Raw genomic sequence first — 23,396 nt, forward strand, 5'->3', positions numbered from 1 at the left:
TGATGTTCTCACCAGAACGGAAATAGAGACTTTTGAGCAAGCTCGCACACGGCGTTCCCTGAATTTGGCCTTCAACTTTAATAACAGAATACCATGAACAATTTTCCCTCCAGTTCACGGACGGCAATTTTTTCAGCAGCCCCAAAAATATTTTTACGATTTTTTCGGGACACTTATCTTCGGCTTAAAGTAAGAACTATTCTTAGAGAACTAAAATTTCTATTTTTAGATACTTTATAGACATTAGCTGCCCGCTGGTATGTTCATAATTATTTTATTCTGTGATGAAATGGTCTCGAACCTTTTTTCTGTATTAAGAGCCATTTCATGTGTAAATTCTCATATACCAATTAGCGATAATGTATACATATGCGTGATTACTTTAGCATTATTCTACAGCTTGAGTGCATATATTACATGTGACAGTTTTTTCCGTATATTTGATAATTTCAAAATGCATTTATGTATTTTGGGGTGGTAAGGTATACACTATACTCTACAGTATGTTTTACTATGCCTAGATTAGTAAATATGTCCATAGTTAGCGTGGAGTGGGTGTGATGTATTCCTATAGGTTCTGTATCGATCCCCGTATTCCTGACCCTATTCTGGTTAACAAGTTAACTAGCAGCCAGCCCATGATGCTGAAAACCCCCATGATGCAGGAACCGTTATCTGAAAAAGCCACACTACGGCAGAGGAACGTGTTATCTGATTAGGTCATAACGCTTGCCATCTAATTAGACAAGCGATATTCCTCCAGCCCCTGATAAGGCATACGGAGTTCTCAAAAAAAATCAAACCTATGACAACCTGGGAAAAACCCTGCGGCCATTGTTTTGATTTCACCGAGAACTTCAGCAAAAGAATGTGCTAACGACCAGGTCGTATGACATCCTTATTGACGTATCTATGTCCATCCTTACGTCAATCTCGGCACCTTAAAGGTATAAATATTACCGATATTGCCCTATGCAAACACACGCGGTGGTGAGATCGGAGCAGCCAGACTTGCCGAAGCCCAGAGCAGAGCAGACCCCGCTGGCGCAGCCCCGCCTTCCTGACGCGCTGAGAACGAGACGCTGCCTTTTCTCCTGCCGAGAAATCCAGCTCCGGCGCTTCCGGGTAGCCCTCGCAGGCAGCCTGGAATGTCGAGACCAGAGACGAGAGATACCATCCCTCATTCATCCTAGATTCCAGGTACAGAACTGAATAACCCCTCACAGAGAATTCTTTAGTCAGTCACTTGGCAAAACAAACGTAACTTAAACTGTAACTTTCTATTCCTGCCCACGTATTAGGCTTAGGTCAGGTACACGGGGTAGGCGTATTTAGAAACACCAGTTGAGTACGTTTAGTCAAATGTATATGTGTATGTATATATTTTATCCATTTTAAACCTTCATATGGCTTAGAAACCATATCAATGTTTTTACAGTATTATTTTATACTTCTGCTTTTAATGTATGCACTTTACTTAACCATAAGTATTGCAATAATATCGATCCATTTCTCTTGTATGAGAAAAGAGACTGATCAATAAATAACATCTTTTATTGAACACGCCCGTCTCTTCCTTTTCTCTACAATCTGGTGAGACTAAGAATGCACGTACTGACTGAGTAAAATAAGTCGTCTTTTGTTTTCACACGACTCTAGAGATACACTCTTGACTAGGGGAGAGCAAAGTTGTCATGTTCTATGGTTGTCAGAAACTAAATCCCTTCTTGTCTATCCAGGGAGGTTCAACTCCTCCTTGCCTATTCGAGAAAGTTTCGAGTGAACTCTGAGCTAGCTGGCAAACCCAAAACTTTAAGTCTAATATCGACAGTAGTAGACCTAGTTAACGTCTGGTCTAGGCCTATACTATTGAAGGTATTATTCCAATGCGCAGAGCCTATTGGGATAATAGGAACTACACTACAAAGGCAACCCTATCTCTAAAGCAGGCATTGCCAGGTGGATTGTAAAATGTATACAAATATGTTACATTAGGGCAAAGAGAACATTAACTGTTTCCCCTAGAGCTCATTCTACACGCAAACTAGGGGCATCTATGGCATTCCTAGGGAACATTCCCCTAGATGACATATGCAAAGCAGCAACTTGGTCTACACCGCATACCTTCACAAAACACTACTGTGTTGATGTGCAGGCAACACAACAAGCAAGAGTGGGCCTGGCTGTATTAAAAGCTTTATTTCAAACGGTTGCAACAGACACTGGTGACCACCGCTAGGGAGGTAACTGCTGTGTAATCTATTCATAAATGTACCATCTGCCGCCCATATGCCTCGAACGGAATATGCTACTTACCAGTATGCATCTGTTCTTGGCATAGAGGTCTGCAGAGTGGTACATGCCCTCCCCGGAAACCTGTGTCTGTTCCAACATTATCTTATTTAGATACACTTACATGGGCATCTATTTCTGTATTCTATCATACTACTCCATCTAACCCTACTATGGCAAAACAATTTAAGGATGGAGCCGATGCCCATGCGCACTATCACCCAAGGGAGGAGACACCATTCTCGTGACTACAAAAGACTTCTCCAAGAGAAAAACAAGTGCAATCATCCGAGCCCAACACCAGATGGCGATCCATTCATAAATGTACCACTCTGCAGCCCTCTATGCCAAGAACAGATGCATACTGGTAAGTAGCATATTCCTTTTGGTTGTGGAAGTCGAGAGGAAGACTTCAAAGGGGGTAAGAGAGTCGCCGACCTCGAAAAAACCCAGAAAAGTCTTGAAAATCAGACTCAAAAACACAAAAAGGATCCTCGGTGTCGAAGCATTCGGCGACCATAGCTGCATCTAAACAAAAACAGACCGTAGGATCCTTGGATAAGGACTCCAGAGCGGCAAAGGTCCTTGAAAAAACCAAGACTCCGAAGAACAGTCTGGAGAAGGACGCCTCTGCGTCGAAAAAAGAGAGACCGAAGCAGATTTCGGCGTCGTGAGTTGAAAAACGTAAAGCAGACAATCTAGGCGCCGGAACACACGAGGCCGAAATTGAGAAAAAGAGAAGAAGGCTCACAGCCGAAATGGCGAATATCCATCAACGCAAAAAAGACTTTGACAAAAGCTTGAAGCAATTCAAGATGCTGCAGAAAACAAGAGAAACCAAAACCCTTGGGGTTGTCGAAGAACCAATACCACCAAGAACCCCAGAAATAATCGAAGAAGAAGAGGAAGGTTCTTACTTCTTCGGGGAAGATGCCGAACAAGACGAACAAGCATACGTGGAGTCGTCGAACTCTGAGACTCAAGAGTTCCAGTGGCAAGACCTCGACGCCGACTCGCCCGAAGAGTCTGTGGAATCATATCCTTCTAGGCCATCTCCCCCAGATGACATTGGCATGTATAACCAGGTGATAAAGAAGGCTGAAGAAACATATGGGGTTCAGCTACAGGAAGAAAAAAAATGTCAATCCTGTTTTTTATTTGAGACTTTGATGCCTTCACAATCTATTAACCAAATCCTACCAATGCTACCTAGTGTCTTAGACCAGGGGAAAGAGGCATTCAAGGAGCCTGCTGTTTGCAAGGCTATAACACCAAGATCAGAGAAAAAATATAAACACTCCTCTATAGACCCTTTATACATCAGGGGATCAGTGCCAGCTGACTCTTTCATTGCCTCAACAGCAAGGAAAGGGGCATATGTGCTTACTACAGTGGGACCACCTCCTGACAAGGAAAGTAAGAGGATGGACCTCGTAGGAAGAAAGGTGGAGAGAAGCGCAGCAAACCAGTGGCGCATTACATATTCCAATGGATTACTCAACAGGCATGCGTACCAGCAGTGTGAAGAGGTAGGGGAACTGTTGCAAAACCTACCAGAACAATAAAAAAAAAAGAGCAAGCCACTTGGTGGGAGAAGGCAAGAACATTGCAAACACATGTTTAAAATCTGCCCTTGATGCTGCTGAAACATGTAGCAGACAAATGATGATTGGCATAACGGAAAGGAGAAACGCATGGCTCAGAATCTTAGGTTTCAAGCCAGAAGTGCAGAGCAACATCATTAACTCTCCATTCAATGGCGAACAATTGTTTGGAACGGTGGTTTATTAAACACTTAATGAACTAAAAAAAAGGACAACAAAACCGCAAGATCCATGGGAGACCTGCAGTTCAGAGGTATGCGTAGAGGCACACCATCAAGGAGGCCAGCGGGAAGAGGTAGGCAACAACCTACTACCTCACACCAAGGTTACCTGCAAACATACCAAGCCGGGACCAGAACACACAACAGGGACAGCAACAAAGCTGGCAATATGAAGGAAGAGGATCCTTTCGAGGGCGCCCCCCTGCCAGTGGTCAGACACAAAGGGGTGGACAACAGACTTCTACCAAGTGGCTGCACTCACACAGAGGTAATCTCACAAAGACCAACAGTGACAGTACATATAAACAAAAGAAGCAGTTAACAGAACAAATGGACACCAATTTATAGTTCCTCCAACATACCACTCCAGTAGGAGGCAGACTAACACTTTTTCAAAAAAGGTGTTAAGAAATAACCACAGACAAGTGGATTCTAAACATAATTCAGTACGGGTACTGTATAGAACTAGCGAAACTGCCTCCGCACAGGAGGGCAAGACAAAGGACACATTCAAAAAAAGAACTATCTTACCTGGTCGAAGATGTGAAAGAACTTCAGAGAGAACATGCAATAGAACATGTACTTCACAGAGAAAAGAACAACGAAGTATATTCAACATACTTCTTATTTCAAAAAGTGGATGGAACATAACGGCCAATATTAGACCTAAGGTTTCTAAACAAGTTTGTAAAAACGCCAAGATTCAAAATGACTCCACTACAAGAAGTGTTGCCACAGTTGCAAAACTTAGATTTCCTAGCAACAATAGACTTAAAGGATGCGTATTTACACATCCCAATGAACAGTAAACACAAACGTTTCTTAAGATTTGTCCTAAACAAACAGCACAAGGTACTGGCTATCGGTCTGAAATCAGCACCAAGGGTGTTCACAAAGTGAAACAAAAAGCACAGTTGCACCACTCAACAGCATGTTAATGTTAATGTTAATGTTAAAATGGGACTTTTATAGCGCAACGGCTACTCCAAAGGAGTGTCCCGGCGCTTTGAGCTCCTGGCCATGGAAAAAGAGCAAGAAACATAACAATAACAGAGAAGGGGCACCCGGAGGGGAAGAAACTATCCAGCAAACAACCAAGTTTTCAAGTCTTTCCTAAAGACAAGCAGATTAGAGGTGCTTCGCAAAGACAACGGTAGCGAGTTCCACAGCTGAGGAGCAAGGAAGCTAAAAGACCGGCCGCCTAGCCGAGCCTTTTTAATGCGTGGTACCCGAGCCAAGGCCAAGGTTTCTGACCTGAGGGATCGTGCTGGTCGATAGAAGTCCAGCCTCCTCTGAAGATACTTGGCACCAGTGCCATGTAAGGCCTTATGGGCAAGAGTCATGGTCTTAAACAGTATCCTCTTCCGCACCGGAAGCCAGTGGAGGGATACAAGAAGATTAGAGGCGCTGGTGCGACGATGAAGGCCATAGATGGCACGCGCAGCCGCGTTCTGGGTGATCTGCAGACGTTGGAGGAGATATTCAGGCAGGCCCAGATATAGAGCATTGGCATAGTCCAATCTGGACCCTATGAGGGCCTGAACAGTGATCCTCCGATGATGCTGTGAAAGAAGGGGGAAAAACTTGCGCAGCATTCTCAGGATCCCAAAACAAGTTCCCGTAAGGATGGAAATCTGGGATTTGAGCGACAGCTCATTATCAATTTTGACTCCCAGGTTCTTAGCCCACTTAGAAGACTGTGAGGGAGGGAACATATCGGCAGGCCACCATTCTCGCCAATCTGGTTCAGAGGGGCATCCGAAGAATAGTATTTCGGACTTGTCCGAGTTGCACTTGAGACTGCTTTGAGAAAACCAGCTGAAAACAGCCCCAAGGCACTCGCGGATCCCTTCGCCATCAAACTCTTCACCCTTGCGACAGGTGAAGAGGAGCTGAGTGTCGTCAGCATAGGAGACGATCCGGGCCCCATAGGATTCCGCCAATGTCGCCAGAGGGGTCATCAAGATGTTAAAGAGAGTGGGACTCAGGATAGAACCCTGAGGCACTCCGACTCCCAATGGCGGCATCTCGGCGGATCCGGGTGGGACCCAGACCGTCTGGCGGCGGTTGGCCAAAAAGGAAGAAAACCAGTTGAGCACCGTCCCCCCTAGCCCGATGTCATGGAGCCTAATGAGGAGGTCCTCATGGGGGACGGTGTCAAACGCCGCCGACAGATCTAGCATGACTAACAACACCCTGCCTCCCATGTCCAGCACCTCTCTAATGATCTCCGAGACTTCCAAGAGCGCCGTCTCGGTACTCAGGTTGGAGCGGAATCCCGATTGGGATTCATGAAGCAGATCATTAGACTCCAAAAAGTTGGAAAGCACGCTGTGCACGTGTTTTTCCAGGATCTTGGTCAGTGCTGGAAGGAGCGAAATTGGTCTATAGTTGGAGGGTATCTCTGGGTCAAGATTGGGTTTCTTGATCAGAGGGATGACCATGGCTTGCTTCCAGGTCTGAGGCAGAAAGCCTTCGCTCAAAGATAGATTAAGGATGGGATTGGCTATAGGGTTTATGGCGTCTGCCACTTTTGCCAGAAATTTTGCCGGGCAAGGATCTAATGGTGAGCCCGACTTAAGGTTCCTCATCAGGGCTAAAGATGTAGCAGCCGAGAGAGGAGGAAAATCGAGCAGGGCTGGTCCCGGGGGAGACAGGGACGCTGCCTCAATCGGCATCACAGACACATCATCTGGGTCTCTCTGCGGAAAAGAGACCTGGATTTGCCTAATTTTGGTAGTAAAGAAATTGGCAATAGTGTTAGCCCAGGTCTCTGCCGGAGCACCCTGAGTAGAGATGGACCGGGGGCTAGTAAATTCACGCACGATTGAGAAAATCTCCTTACAGGAGTTAGCAGCATCGTCAATCCTATTGGCAAGATACCGTTTCTTGCTCTGTAGGACAAGTTCATGGTATGACTTCAAAGTTGTTTTATATCGTTGTTTGGCCTCGGGCTCATACTGGACTCTCCAGGCACGCTCAACCACTTTACATTGCCTACGGGCAAGGGCTAGTTCCTCCGTGAACCAGGGAGCAGAGACCCGCCGAGCAGCGGACCTGGGCGGCTGTAAGGGAGCGAACTCATTTAGTCTGGCAAGAAGCCAGTCTTGCAGACTCTCCAGATCTTTCTCCAGATCCCCCGTGCCGACCACAGGGTGATCAGTCAGAGCGTGAGTAAGCATATCTGAGGTCACCCGGTGAAGTGTCCTATAGCTGCTGCCCTGCTGTCTCGTGGCGCTAGCGAGGGGGGCCGCGATAGAATGTATTTCGAAGCGGGCCAGAAAGTGATCGGACCACACGATAGGCAGAAGTGTAATATTCGTGATCGGTATGGTGGAAAAAACCTGATCGAGCATGTGGCCTTTATCGTGGGTTGGGCCAGAGAGATAGGGGGAAAGACCCAGGGTAGATGCGATATCCAACAGTTTGATGGCATTTTGGTCATTGTGGTCGTCCATATGGAAGTTGAAATCTCCCGCAAGTAAGCAATGCTCCGATCTCAGGACAAGGACCGACATGACCTGTTGAAGGTCATCAAAAAAGGAGCCCACAGGGCCCGGGGGTCTATAAACAATCATGCCCTTCAGTGCTTGTTGTGGCGATAAGGAGATGGTGAAGGCTAATGAATCAGCCCCTTTGATGGTGTGAGTATGCGTGACCGTGCACGGAAGAGAGCTCTTCACAACCAAGGCAACTCCTCCTCCTCTACCCTTGTCTCTGTCCTGTCGATGGATGGTGTAGTCAGTGGGGATAGCAGCCACTAGGTCCGGGTTGGAAGAATCATTCAGCCAAGTCTCGGTAAGCATCAAACAGGTAGGACTGGTGGTTGACAAGAGATCATAGATCTCTTGAGTGTGGCGATGCAACGACCTCGTATTGAGGAGTAGACAGAGGTGTTTTGTGCTGCTCTCCTTAACAGGGAGAGGGGAAGGGAGGGAACGGACAGGGTGCCACAAACAAGCAGGGCACTTATGCTTACCCCTATTCCGGCCTGGGAAGACTGATAAGCATGACGCATTCCAGTTGCGCCACGAAAGGAGCTCCTGAGCGGAGTAAGAAAGCATAGTGGCCAGAGCTACCTGCCACGCCGAACGCCTCCGGGACGCTGACGGGCAGGACTCTGGCACGACTCCGGCGCGGATCAGGCGCGGCCGCTGAACGCGTCCGCTGCGCGAAGAAGGGGGTGAGCTTTTTGTAGCGCTGCTAGAGCGCGAGGGTGGAAGTCCTACCCCCAAGATGGCGGCCAAAATGAGATCCCAGCCCTCGGCGTCAATACTCAGCCGAGGGCGGTCTCAGAGTCCCAGGCAAGGGAGGGGGGAAAGCGAAGCGCTTACAAGCGCTGGGAGGTCAAATAGCAGGCAGCGCTGTGCTCCTACACGCTTTTCACACAAGCGCGAGCACACGCTGCAAAAAGGCACACAATAAAATAATCGTTTTAAAAAACACGAGTCAAGTGTTCAAAGCATTCAAAGCAAAAGAAAAGTGGAGAGACCTCCCGGCTTTCCGCCTCAGGAGGGGAGAAGTAGGTCAGAAGCAGATGGTAATCACCTGCTAGATGAGCCGGTTCCCTTTTGTAGCGCTGCTAGAGCGCGAGGGTGGAAGTCCTACCCCCAAGATGGCGGCCAAAATGAGATCTGGTCAGCCTCATCATGTGGTTCAAATAGGAACAATTATAAAGTTCAAATCCAATAGATAAGAGAAAGGTTCCTCAGTTTGATTTCTTTATTCCATTTTCTTGTTGCGTAGAAAAAAACACAGTACAGACGACGCGTTTCGTCCTAGTATAGGACTTCTTCAGGGCACTGATTAGAATATTCAAAAAGCCTCCATGGATAAAGGAGGGTGCATGACCACGATCGCTCAAAAGGTTACGTCCCATCCGACGTGAGATATGTGTGAGTAACGATTTAAAGGCCGTCCAAGTATAGGCCACAGCAACTCAAAGAAGGTTGGATACTCGAAAGTAAGGTCCAGATGTGCCACCGTCTATGTACTGATTGTAATCAAAATCCAATCTTCAGAAGGATCATAGACAAGTGTGGGCCTCGGACAGTCATCAATTTAATGGAGCGATCATGTGTAAGGTGAGTGATAATGCTGAATCTATAATCGTATTGAATGAAGGGTACATTAAATATGCAAGCGGCTTTACCACAAGCAGCCAGATAAGACGGAAAGAACAGCATCGCAAATATGATAAACGTGATCGATAAGGTCTCAGGGAACGTCACAGCAACGAGACTCCCTCCAGCAGCTGGAGTTCCTAAGTCTGCCAAAAGCAAGATGGTGGAACCCTTCTTTCATGGAGCTCACCAGGTAGCCCACCTTAGCAGTGTAGCTAGACTGGGGGTACAACATGCCTACTTTCCCGTCTGTCATGGGGCCAAATGGACCTTAGGGCAGAGGATGGTATCTCCCAGGTTCGGGTGAAGCCGGGGTCGCATATCAAAGCCGGCAGGGGCTTTGAAGCCCCTAGCCTTGATATGCTAAATTGCTAGCCATCCTGCTGGTGGAGGTGTGACCACCTTCCTCCGGAGCAAGCATTGGTTCTGCCATCAGAGAGCACAGGATCTTACCTGCAGGGGTCAGACACACGTCTGTGGTGGCAGGCTGGTCGGTACCAGTCAGCCAGCACACTAGATACAGGTAGGTTTTTCAGGGGGCACCTCTAAGGTGCCCTCTGGGTGTGTGTCATAACAAATCTGGCAACAGTACAGATTTATTAAGACCAGGTGTTTGATACCAAACACCATAGGTTTCAGTAAAGCCATCATGTAGCTGGGGAACTTGTAATGACCAGTGCCCAGTACATATACTTAAGATGTCTTCCCTGTTTATTTTTACTAGCTAGTAATTGAACTAGACAGCACAGGGGCATATCTGCTCATGCAGATATGTCCTCACATGTAATATAATGTGCCCTGCCCTTGGAATATAAGGCCTGCTGTGGGGGTGACTTACATATATTAAATGAAGAGACTTTGGCATGACGCACAGTGAGTGTGCCATGTCGTGTGCTCACACATGATTTGCACCACGTCACACCATTTACTAGAAACTTACAGGGGTGCTAAAGTGTTTGCCAATTGTAACACAATTGAACCATTTTACCTTTATAGGGAAAGAGCACTGGCACTGGGACCCGGTTAGCAGTGACCCAGTGCACATAAGTCGAAAGCAATCAGCATCAGTGGCAAAAAGTGAGGCTGACCAGTACAAAAAGGGGCTCATTCCTACAATGGCCGTCATTCTCTTAGCATGGAGTAAGGTGGAATGAGAACCAGCTCTACAGGACTCATAAAAGAGTATGTTAATGAGGAAAAAAAGGTGTTTGTGTAAGAGATATTATAATTTTTTTGTAAATCAGTCAGGGCTTATCTGATAGCTAAGTGGGTTTGACTCGTGCATGATCCATGGTTCATATCACAGGATCTCTCCTACACATATTTAACTCTAAAGAGTGAATAATTGGGCATACTAGAGTGTGGTAATACAAACTGTTATGTGCACATCAGGAAACCTTTCATTGTGGTTGTCACTATATGAATGCAGTGTGATTGCTATTTCTATTTTCAGAAGTTTACTTCTAACTGCAGGTTCCTCAATTTAGAATATTGCTCAGGTGCCAGACTGGATCCGTAGTTTTTTTGATAGCAGTGTTTGTGCACACCACTAGTTGGCAACCCGGAGCTCTGCTTTGGCTCCAGACTGCCCTTAAGTTACAATGCGGAACTGCGTATAAGCTTCAGCCCTGCACACTGACGTCAGTGCCTTTCTTTCCGGACTTTTCCGAAACAGAACTGCTCCCAAATTTGTCGCTTTTCTAAACATTTCACAGCATGGTAAGCAATGATGCTCCCACCAAACATTACCTGTTTCAAGCTGTGCTGTGACTGCAGGAAGCATAACTCAGTCTGGGACTCCACAAAAGGTGTGCCTTTTTAGGACTGAGCTCAGGACATGAGTTTTGAGTCTTCCGATAAGAGTGCCCTCATGTACCGAAGGCACTCCTAGAGTGGGAGGCGAAGTTGTATGTTGCTGAATACAAGAAGTCTCCACTTTTGCCTAGATCCCACTATAAGTTGATGTCCTGGACTTGGACTCGATACTAGGGCCACTCATGTGACCTTGCAGCTCCACATTCAAGTTCCTGAATGCAAATAAAGTCAAACTGCAATTATAAGAAACTGCATGCAATCCAATCCCTGCTGCTCTGATTATTAAGAGGAAGCATCAGACTGTCCCGATGTAAGTCACACTCCTTTAAGGTCACTGGCCACACAACCGATTTCTCAGTTGTTCCTGATGCACGCTTAATGTCACAGTCTGTTGGCAATCTGCAGCAAATCGAGGCCCTCAAAAAGGCCATGTTGCAAATTTTCACTCCGCCTCCAGCACTCTCTGGAGTGGCTTCTGGCCCCACAGTACCTCAGGGGCCCACAGTCAGTATTACTGGTGGTTCCCTCCCTAGCATCATCTGTCCCCTTGCAACCCTTTACTGGGCCTATGACTGTGGTTCAGACTTCCACTCGAACGAGCTCGACTGATGTTGCTCTTTGAGATTACAAGGAAGCAGCCCTTTGTCGTTCTCTCGGATTCTAATCCTGTGCCTCTACTATATCACAACTATCAAAAGAGGCTCCGTTCTCTTTCTGGTTCTGATCCCATGCTCAGAGCAGGATGCTCTAAGGGATACTAATGATAATGATGGTGAAGGGGGTTGTGTGCCCCTCCCTCATTATACTGCTGATGCCTTATAGCTTGATTTACAGAACCCCTCAGGGCTTGATACCTCTCCTGGGGAATTGACTAAGCCACCAATGAAAGAGAGTGCCTCATTTATAGTGGTATTTGGAAAGGCAATTAAGGCTTTGGGAATACCCTTTCCCTTCAAGTGAGATTAAACTGAATGCTTGACAGAAATTCTGCATCCTGGGCCAGTAACATGTGAACCCCTATTTCTGTTACCGTCACGGATACTCTAATGGCAACTTGATCGAAAACTTGTCTTGTCCGCTTTTTATCAGGCAGGTCGCCAAATGTCTTAGACTGACTCCTGGTGACCCCGATTTTCCCATTGACTCACTCCTTTACATAGTGCCCTGTTTTGTAGGTTTCAAACAGTAAAGTGAATCCAAATTAATTTCCATTCACTCTTCCGCACTGAGAATCGAGAGGCTTCTGGCAAAAGTATGTTTTCTCACGCCAGTCTGGCACTGTGACCTGTGTACGCGGTATGCCACTGGGCCGCTACACATATACCTCATAAATGCTCTTAGGGTCTCTTTGTTCCAAATGATACATGATGGGTAAGAGGGGGGCAAATATGTTACCACAGATTGCGGCAGGGCAGTTGGTACCAGTGTTGTGCTTTGAGACACATCTGGATGAGGTTCACTGAGTAGTTCTTTGGTGACATACAGGCTTCCCTAATGGACATGCCCTTTGAAGGCAGCCTGTGCTTTGAAATGCTTTAAAATCAACAGACTACAACGCATTCCTTGGGGTTGTTTAGCTCCTTTTTCCCTACTCTATCACTCAAAAAACGTCTTTAGTTTGCCCTCAGCGGCGTATATCCAACCAGTGGGAGTTAGGATTCAGCATTTCCTCCTGCGTTGGCTATCTATCAAGTCGGACAGATGGGTCTTACAGAGTGTTCAAAAAGGCTTTGCTCTGCCTTTTCTTTCTTCCCCACCCAACATCCAACAGCAGAACCAATTTGGGAGAAGCATCTGCCTATCTTGCTGCAGGAAGTTACGCCCCAAGGGTTCCACAGCAAAAGTACTGGACTCTGAGAAAGTTACTTTCTCTATTTCTTTGGCCTGATAAAGGATGGTAGGGGTCAGGCCTGTTCTGGAACTTCAACCCTTGAATACCTTCCTATGGAACGACAAATTCAAAATGCTCACGTTGGCCCAGATCTTCTCTGCTCTGGACCAGCTGACAAGGTTGCATTCTTGGACTTGCAGGACCTGCATTTTCATACACCCATCTTGCAGTTCCCCAAGCATTACCTGTGGTTCAAGGCGGCCCTGGAACATTTTCAATTTGCCATGCTCCTCTTCAGCCTCACCAGCACCGCTGGGTGTTCACGAAAGTGATGGCAGAGCTCACTGCCTATCTGTGGATGTTTGTTGTCCCAATGTTCCCATACCTTGATGACTGACTGACTGACTCACCGCAATCAGTTGTGGACCACTTCGGACAATGGCAAAATTCTTTCATCTCAGGGGTTCACTATAAAAGAGCATAGATCACAGCTGAATACTTCGCACATGGTTCCATTCATTGGGACTCTGCTGGACACAGTGGATTTCAGGTCTTCTCCTCCTCCGCAGCAACTCCATCGCATGGCTCTGAAACGTCCTGGCCTCAGCCTTTTGCCTCTTCCTCATCAACTGTCAAGTGGCCTACTGCCATGTTCAATACTAATGTTTTATGATTTAATATTGCCTTTTTTGTTGTAAACACAAATCTATAAACTATTCCAGGTGGCACATGTGTGCTCTGCGGTGGAACGTCAAGTTCCAGTGGGCCCAGCATCAAGTCGGCCTTTCTGACACAGTATCCATCTTGTAGGAGACAACTCTTAATAATTAATCATTTCTTTATCGATTGGTTAAAAAAAACATTTACAATTTACGACATGACAAAGATTGATAAAAATAACTGTGATAAAAACTGTAAAACAATTAGTTTGAAATAGTTTAAAATTCGAGGGCCGATAAGATCTGATAATGTTCTGATACAGTACATAAATCTAGGTTTCTTGTAGTCTCTGATTTGGATATTGAGTCTCTTAACTCAACCGCTCTGCTATGCTGGGGAGACTTTAGGTTGGAGAGTGGCTTCGAGGAGTTTTAACACTTTATGTACAAATTTCTCAAGCCCGATGTTTAGCTTGGTGTTGTCAGGGTCGAGAGCGGCCATTATTGCTTGGCGGCAAGATCGAACTCCCAACTTAATACATTGGCCTCGCAACAGTGACCGTCTGGCTATAAGCAGTGCAGGGCATGCACAGACAATATGTTCCATAGATTCTGAATGGTAGCCACACAATCTGCATTCCATGCTAGTACACGGCCGCCGCCATTCCGGGAGGTTCATCAGAAAGGGCCATTCTCCCATCCTCAGGGCTAGAAACTTGAGTTTCCAATAAAGTGCGTATGTGCTTGACAAGCAGAGTTGCTGAACACCCACTTTAAAATTGCCAATTACAGCCCAGGCGTGCCTCCTCTTTGAGAGTATCGCCCTGTCCGAGTGAAAGGACCACAATCTAACGGATTGAGGAGACAACTCAAGACTGCAGTGGTGGCACTCTGTGAGCAATGGCAGGCCCCTCTCCCTTCCCCACCCAGAGCTGATATCAGTGAGGGACGCATAACTGCTGGGTTGGGGAGGTTATCTGGGGTAGATGGAAACAGGGATCTCTGATGTGGAGCTGGACCTTTGCTAGAGATGAATCTGCTGGACCTGAGGGCCATTCACCTGGCTCTTAAGGCCATCCTGCTATTCATCAAGGGAAGGCTGATGCAGATTCTCATGGACAACACTACTTCCATGTGATACTGCAACAAGCTGGGTAGAATGAAGTTGTAGGTCCTTTGCTAGGAGGATTTGCATCTTTGGAGGGGGTTGGAGTACTATGGCATCTTCCACAACACCAACAACCTGGCGGTGGCCCTTAGTACCAGCAAGGATGAACTTATCAGACGTTGTCTGGCAGAGCAGATGTGGTGTCTACTTCCCAAGGTGGTACAGGGTGTCTTCTGCCAGTGGAAAGAACACTGGCTAGTTCTTTTCCCCATCATCAAGAACTCAGAGTATAAACAATTCTGCTCATTGGAGTTTCTATGAGCACTGTTTTGGCATTCCTGCTGAATGGAATAAGAAACTCCTGTATGCCTGCCGGATTGGGTCAGGAGAGTGCGGTACCCGAAACATCCGAGCATGAATGTCTGTCATCTGATCAGGCTGCCACTTCACAAGGACCTTCAGTCTCAGCAATGAGTCAGTGTCGTCTCGCAAATCTCTGCCATCTACTCCTCCATGCATGAAGATTGAGTGGCGGCAATTGACCGCTCATGAAGTGGTGGATGTCATCCTCGCCACAGTATGCTGCTCCACAAAATTCATTTATGCCAGGCGCTAGGATCGATTGGCTTCTCGGATTCTGTGTGAGGACTCTAATTCCGGTTCCAGCCTCTACCTGAAGTGCCTAGCACAATACATTTAAGATTCTTGCCTCTGTATGCTTGGATCCCTGTGACCTGGCCTGAGATCACATGATAGCTGTTATTTATTGGGAACTGAGCATTAATCACACACATTTTTATTTTTCTCTGTCTTCGGTTTACCTTAATTCAAATCCTGATGATGATCCTGTATTAGCTGTTGATCGAAACGCCGTGGACTAGAGTGTGCTTACATATTCCAATTTGTGTGACATAGACTGAGCAAATTGCTGTAGATTGTGATAAGCATATTGCACATTCAGACCACTTTCGCCTGGGCACCGAGCACGTTTTGCACCCCACTGTCACTTATGTACAAACACTTTGTTTTGTAATCATAGAATATGAAACATATTATTACGCAATTGATATCCTCATAATTTGATGAACAAATGCAGCCTTCGCGACCAATGTTCTTCTGAAATTACTAACTTACAAAGATCACCTATGGATTTCAGGGTTGTCTTATGAAGCCATCTAAATTTGTCCACATACACTTAAAATAAAAGTTTTCCATGTAAAAAAACACTCACTGCTGTGGATGTTTTACTACTGATTCCTGATCCCCTTATGGAAAAAAAGAAGCCTATCAAATGTGCTATGCATTTTACTATTACTTTTTGTGAAGGTGACTAGAAGAAACCATCACCCAACGACAGACTCAACTTGCAGGCAGCTACAATGTCACGTAAACATTATAACAGCAACTTTTTAAAGGGGGCACAGGAATTAAATCACCATCTAACTTTGCACCCTAAGTGCCCGCAAAATAATAGCTGTTTTTAAGATAATATATAAAAATACAATTTAAAAAGCACACTTTGAAAGAGCTGATGAGAAATGAACAATTTGCAGATGGATCTGAAGAATATGCACAAGTTTTGTGCAGTCAGCCATAGTGAAGTAAGCCAATGGGTGAGGTGTGCTGGCCCATTGCCCCAAGCTGTGGTAGGCAGAAGCATACTGTGAATGTCAATTCAACAGACGGATGAACCCTCCGCTCCTCAGGGGTCGGCAGCAGCTGTTGGAGAGGTAGCTGGCAAACCTGATGACCACCATTGTCATTCTCTTTTCAGCCTTTCCGTACTCTCTCAAATCATTTTATGTAGGCCATGGACTAAATGGAAGCTCGAGATTTATTTGGTGCATGAGAACTCTGATTAAATTAGAGCAGCCACTTATGCAGTACATAGTGCTGCACTTTCCATTCAAACCCTCCTTAACATTATGAAATGTTCCATAAAATGTATGAATCATGTTTTTGTGACTGTGCCAGTATCATCCATACTAATCCCACTCAACTACTTTGAAATAAATGTTTTCGTTTGCAGTTGGTCTTCTGAGATGGTGCTTCTTAAATATTTTTCTTTTGTAGTCCATTTCACCACTATCTTTCTGAGTCCCTTCAATGGTTCCAGTCTTCTCTGCGACAGGGATGGGAGATGTAATAAACTTCAGTTGGGCGCTATGTTTTCACAGCGTTGTAGTAGAATATTAGACAAACCTCAGATTTAAAAAAAAAAAATGAAGTTTTCAGCACTAGGCTGTTTGGACCTTTTTGTTAGGCTATGAAAAAATCTGGTGTCTGGCTCTTCGCTGTCGTGGGTCCACAATCATATGTTCTGCGAGGTGCTGAACACTGTTTGCTTTTGCCTACAGAAAAATCCTCTCACTACTTGTTCCTTCCTTGCTGGTGCTGGGGCACACAGCTGTGGGAAAGAAGATCAATTGGTCACAAGGTTATCATGTGCCATTATTGCACCCAAACCAACACAAATGCCAGTACTGAGTTTGTTTGACAATTGTTTAATAACTCATAGTGCATTATCATTGAGTCCTACATTTGGTGTGCGTGGGTAGTGGGTGTTTTGTAGCCCTCCCTCGGGGGAGCCCCCTTTGTGATAACTGTAAACTTCATTTGGGTGCTCCCATGGGCTTTTTGTATGAATGTGTAGAGTGGGTGATGAAGTGGTTGTAAATGTGAAACGGATGTGAGTAGAATTTTGATGTGTGGGTTGCCTGACAGGAAGTAATGAATTTTTCTAATAATACTTGTTAGGGAGGTATTTTGTGTAAGTGTGAAATTTTCTTTTGTGATTGTATTTATGGTATTTTGAAAAACAAAGTTTGAAAATAAAAGAATTTTGAGAAACCAACTTTTCGTCGAGACCAGTGATAAGTTTACATTGGACTCTGTTGCGTAAACAATTGTCAAACAAACTCAGTACTGGCATTTGTGTTGCTTTGTGTATTATTGGCTCGCCTTTCTGAGTAGAGTCAAGGCCCTTGTTTGTTCCTTGAGCATTATTGCACCCAAAGCAGTTCCTCAAAAATAATACACCTTTTCTTCCGACCAACAATTCCTATATCAGACATGAAAAGGGTTTGTAGTTTGTTCATAAGACAATGAAAAAGCTCTCGCACAGAGGTGTTCAAACCCCAGGCAGCACACGGGTTCAGTGGAATCAGTGACTATTAACATGGGTGGGGCCTATTTAGGAGCTGCTGTTATAAAGAAGGCCAGCCTAAACGGGGAAGTGGAGCGATCCATATGGGGACGATTGGGTTTATTGGGCATGTGGTAAAGGCATTTGGGAGGAGGAACATGTGTCTTAAGAGATGGATAGTCTTGAGAGGGAAGGGCAGCCTTTTGAAGACGGTGATGCCTATTGTTATGGTTGAGCCTGTAGAGGAGAGTGTGAAGAATGCTAAGGCAAAGGATCATATTGAGGGTGGTAAGCCTGATTATACAGCACATGGATTATCCTGAGGGGATATATGTTGAGCATCATTAAACTGGTGAAAACTGTTGGGGGACTTGAGGCCTAATGAAGGAGTTTAGGCCTCCAGAACAGCAAATGGGGACTACTCAAGGGGGTGAAACCTCTAGCTTGATGACTATCAAATCTTTAGACTCGGCATAAAAAAGCACTGTTGAATCTAGCAGTTTCTCTCCTACAGCCAGAGAGTTTTACACCAAACAGAGCCTAAAACTGAACCCCATCAAGCTTTAAAAATGTCCTTTGTTCTCGCCTTCCAGCCCTGTAGGTACAACACCAAGTGTCAAAGGCCTGACTGCACCTTCTACCACCCTGCTTCCTCCGTACCTCCACGACATGCTTTAAAATGGACCCGCTCACAAACCAGGTAAGTGGATATTGAGATGTGATGCAAATCAAGGTTGGTTTCTTATTGTACAATATCTGAAGAATCTGCATTTGGCGAACATTAAATGTTGCATCTTTGCTTCATTTAAATGTTTTTATGGGAAAATAATTGCAAAGCAAATCGTTTTTGCCGTTGAGTTTTTTTAGTTTCTCAGTTTCGTGTTCTCTTTTATTAAATGGGCTTACTAACAGTGCATATTCTACTTGTAAATTTTAAATGATTCCTTATGCCTTCCTCCCCCCAAAGCCCCCCCCCCCTTCCGAGTCCGGCTACATGCAGGCTTAGTTATCTATTGACAAAAGCTAACCAGTGCCATGCACTTGAGGACCTGGTAGTGTCATGCATGGCATTCTACTGCCAATATGTGCCCACCGTGGATATTTCTGTCATGCAAATGAAAGTTTGGGAGAGCCATTTTGTTAAGACAAAAGTGCCATTACTACTGATATCCGGCCATCTCCTTTCTCCCACAGCATTGCAGTCCCTCCGCTTTTCTTAGGCACTCTGCAACAGCTCTTGCAGAAGCGGTAAATACCCCATGAACGCTGTTACTGTGGATTGTTAAAAAAAAAAAGTAAGGGGCTCGAGGGTTTGGTTCACCTGCCACAAGACTCCTGCTAAAATAATTTGATGCTTCCCTACTTTCAAAATGAACCCACACTCTCATAGCAGAAGTGTGTTCTGTTTTGTTTGTCTTCACTCAGGCCACTGTAATATGTCTTACCAAGTTCTTTTTGTTTCTTCAGTGAATGATTGGTGCATACTGGAATTATCTTGCCCGATGGTCACCCAGAGCGCTAGGCCCACTGCGACAGTTTTCTCCAGATATTCAGGACTTTGGATAATACAGAGTACGGTTGTCATTTAAGGCAATGGATAACCTACTTTGCAAATTGTTCCTACTTTTCAATGTTTGTACATTTTATTCACTGTTTTTATATGTTTTTTTAAAATGGATAAAAAGCAACCAGGGAAATATTAAGAGAGGGAAATATTCAGTCCACAAATCTGTCGTCCTAGTTGTATAGTTTCTAAGTTGATGTTATTACGTCTCACTCTTTTTATTGCATATGTGACTATTGGAAATTGATGAATTCTGTCTTGTGTGAGCCTAACAATGTCCAAAATAGATGAATATGTTTTGACTTGTGCACCATTGCATTATTTATTGTATTGCTTCTGGCCCTACCTGGCATTTCCCTGTAAAATAAACTTACTTTTAATTAGTGCTGATGTAAATTTTCTCCCATTTGCTAAGGGCCTTCCTCTTGTGATGCTAGTTTACAGTCATGCTTTACCCATTAAAGATTCAGTAGCACATTGTATGCCAAACTTTACCCATCTGAAAATTTTGAATCTTTTTACCAGCTTTACATCAACGTTTATAAACTAGTACTGTAACTGGGTCCTACACAAGATAATTGCCTTTATTTATTTTTTACAATTTTTACAAATGTGCCTCAAAAGTGGCTTCATAAATCCGTATGTGAACAATAAAATACAATGTTCATCTACAAGACAACATAAGTCTCTTTTGTTTACTTGAAAATACTGAAAAAGATTGTGCATTATCTACTTCAGAGAACTCCGTTCCCTCAGCGGAAAACTTTTATGCAAGGAGAGCTGGTATAATTCAATTAGATGAGGGCGCAGCATATCTGATTGCGTGCCTTGTTGCACAAATTCCAGCTATCTCTACTCCTTGCCTAAAAGCCTTATTAATGGTTTGCTACTCATTATTTCCCCGTTGTGACTTGCAGTTGATGTCTGAAAGAAGTTTATTGAAGAATATTTTGTTATCAAGAAGTAAGCTAAATGCATGATTAACACTGGAATAGGGCTTATGAAGTAAAATTAGATAAAAACCTATTATTTTTTTTTTGCAGAGTTTTATATAGCGCAAACTTGACCCGAATCGGGTATCAGAGCGCTTTACATAGCATCAGTTACGTTACATGAGGACACACATTCATTTTTGTTCGGCACGAGGAGATTAAGTGATTTGCCCAGAATCACAGGATGTTTTAGCATCGTTACTGAGACTCGAACCCAGATCCCCAGGTCCAAGGTCGAGCGCCCTAGCCATTAGACCAACTCCTCTCCCCTCGAACCCAGATCCCCAGGTCCGAGGTCGAGCACCCTAGCCATTAGACCAACTCCTCTCCCCTGTTTTGACTGTTTTCTTTTTGACTGCTGGTCTGGGTGAGAAGCTTTGCTTCCTGTGGTTCCGTATATATGTATTACTTTATACAAATAGGAAAATAATTCCCAACTAGAATATCGGCTGTAGTCAACACAATAACTACAATAAGGCAATTTGACATGGACACAGAAGAAACTATATTCGCACAGTCTTTTAAGAGTGACAACGCAATAATTGTGGCTTCTTCAAAAATAGTAAACTTATGTCCTAATGTTTAACCAAGTCCTCAGGAATCAGTAAGCAAAGTGAAACAAAAGGTTGGTTTCATGCAAAGTGTAGAACGCAAATGCTTTACGCTCTGTGTAAAGACAAGCAGGAAGAAAACATTTAGAAGAGTTGGCAGCATACACAGCAGCAGTCCGTGCACGTAAGCATGGTGGGGCGGGGCGGCGAGGATATCGGCAGAAGATGGAATAGGAATGATTTATTTATTTAATTTTCCTTATTCTGTCTTCTTTTGACTTCCCCACAACATCCCGCCCGCCAAACCCCTGCTGTGCTTACCGGCTCAGACCGCAACTGAGCATTCAGGAAGGAAGCACTGAAGAAATTAACTGCGTGCACACAGTTCAAGTTTCAAGTTTATTTATTTATGATTTTGGAACTCAAATGAGATCCACATAAAGAAACAACAGACGCAAATACATTTACAATACAATCGCAAATAAAGATTGCAAAAAAGAATAAACAATTAAAACCCTCTAATATATTTCTAGAAAACTTTTTTAAAAGTTAAAACATTTTATGACAGAACATTTCATTAGGGGGATTATAGATGGAATCTAACAAGGCTGGGGCTGAGAGAATACTTAATTGAAGACAAATTGGTCTCAGCCATTTACGCCTATAAGGGATTAAAGCTGGACATACAAAGAGCACATGGGTGATATCCTGGGTAGAAACATTGCAAAGATTACACCTAGCTGAGGAGCCATCCCATCTGGACAGTAATTTATTCAATGGAAGTAGATCCTGCCTTAATAAAAATAGAAATCTGCGCACACCATGGGGAAGATTCCAGGTAACATATGGTTGCGCTTTCTTTATTAGGCAGGTATCAATGATCATAGAGACATCTTTCTTCATAATACGAGCTTCCCTATCCATCTTAAAACTTAATTCCCAAGATGCCAGCTACAAGGTATATTTCAGTTGATATGCAGATAAAGTGAATAAAACTGATTCATCAAGTTGTAAAAGATCAACTGCGGTTCTGAAGTTTTTCACAATTAAAGAGTGCTCTTTAAAGGTTCCTAACAGTTCTTTTTGAATAAGATGTCTTAATGTGCCAGATTCTCCCCTTGCAAGGTTAAAGACCCATCGCACTATCCCTGCTATGCCCTGGACCCAGCTACTATGCAGGCCAAATTCCAACCTAAGGGCGGCTGTAGAACATGACGTATTGACTGTGGTTAGATACTGCAGAATTTTGCCTTCCGTAGTATTTCAGAAACCCCAATTACTTATATCAAGTAATTCAATACCATATAGTAACGATGCTGGGATTTTAGCGCGGTAAACTTCTAACAAAATAGCAAAGTGTCTTTTACCTGTAGAGTTGTAGAGGGAGAATAAACTTTTACCCTGAACAATTGCTTTCCGGGTGTTATTTGCTATGTGAGCCTTTTCACTTAGATTACCAACAATCGTTTTTTCGAGGAAGACATAAGATTTTACCACTTCTAGTCTTTGTCCACCTACAGACCAAGGAAAGCTCACATATTTTGGGTTTTTCCTTCCCGTCATGCACATTACTTTACTTTTTGATACATTTATCTTCAAATAATGTGCCTCAGCATATGCATAAAGTGCCTGCAGACGATTATTTAATCCTTTTGGTGTTAAATCCAGAATTAATATATCGTCAGCATATAACAGACAAACAATTGGTAAACCCCCCAGCATAGGTGCAATTCCTTCACTTGTGGACAAGACATAAGGAAGATCAGATATATAAAGGGAAAATAGTAAGGGGGCCAGTAAACAGCCTTGTTTTAATCCATTAGCCGAAGAGATTACTTGGGACAGTCCTCTTTCCCCACCTAGCAAGATTCTACACCAGGTGTTAGAGTGGAGAGCCTGAACTATATCCAAAAGAATGGACGGCATACCAAGGTCCGATAGCTTCCTCCACAGCAAAGACCGATCTACTTTGTCAAAAGCTGTGGAGAAATCTATAAACGCTCCATAGACTCTCCCTCCTCGAACCTTGATATATTTTTCACTTGCCCCAGTATTGGAACTTTCATAGATTCCCATGCTTTGTATCATTCCCCGTCGTCGGAATGGGAGCCTCGGTAGTATAAAAAACCATAGAAACAAAAGAGAAACCTAGGCCTAGGCCTCATCTCATTTTGTATTCTATCCACCTCTTTTTGTGAAAAAGAGACCAAACTTTTGCCAGGACCAATCAGAGCAGCCTCACCCTCTAGAACCTTCCTGAGAGAGCTCAGAGCCTCAGATTTTTCTACCGCACGTTGTGCTAGGGAGTCTCCACTGAGCTCTGCTCAGTTTTCACTGTTTTTCTACTTATTTCTTCAAGTTTCTGCTTCGAATCGTCATGTCTGACAAGGAGAAGAAGGCCTTATTCAGGTCCTGTGCCTCTTGTGGCAAAAAACGTCTTTTTGTGGAGGATAAGCACGATAATTGCATCTATTGCTTATATCCTGACCAC

General features: G+C 44.4%; 1 protein-coding gene across 2 annotated transcripts in view; it reads left to right on the top strand.

Annotated features, from left to right (window-relative positions):
• The window catches only part of ZC3H14 (zinc finger CCCH-type containing 14), a 319,723-nt gene extending 299,682 nt beyond the window's left edge, over nucleotides 1–20,041 (top strand). For both annotated transcript variants that reach the window (XM_078660018.1, XM_078660019.1), the window contains exons 16-17: nucleotides 18,392–18,498; nucleotides 19,266–20,041. In XM_078660018.1, coding sequence (XP_078516144.1) covers nucleotides 18,392–18,498; nucleotides 19,266–19,272 — 114 coding nt within the window. In that variant the 3' untranslated portion in view covers nucleotides 19,273–20,041. The remainder of the gene's footprint in view (nucleotides 1–18,391; nucleotides 18,499–19,265) is intronic.
• Nucleotides 20,042–23,396: the final 3,355 nt, after the last annotated feature.

The sequence above is a fragment of the Lissotriton helveticus genome, chromosome 9 (genome assembly GCF_964261635.1).
Source record: "Lissotriton helveticus chromosome 9, aLisHel1.1, whole genome shotgun sequence".
NCBI classification, from domain to species: Eukaryota; Metazoa; Chordata; class Amphibia; order Caudata; family Salamandridae; genus Lissotriton; species Lissotriton helveticus.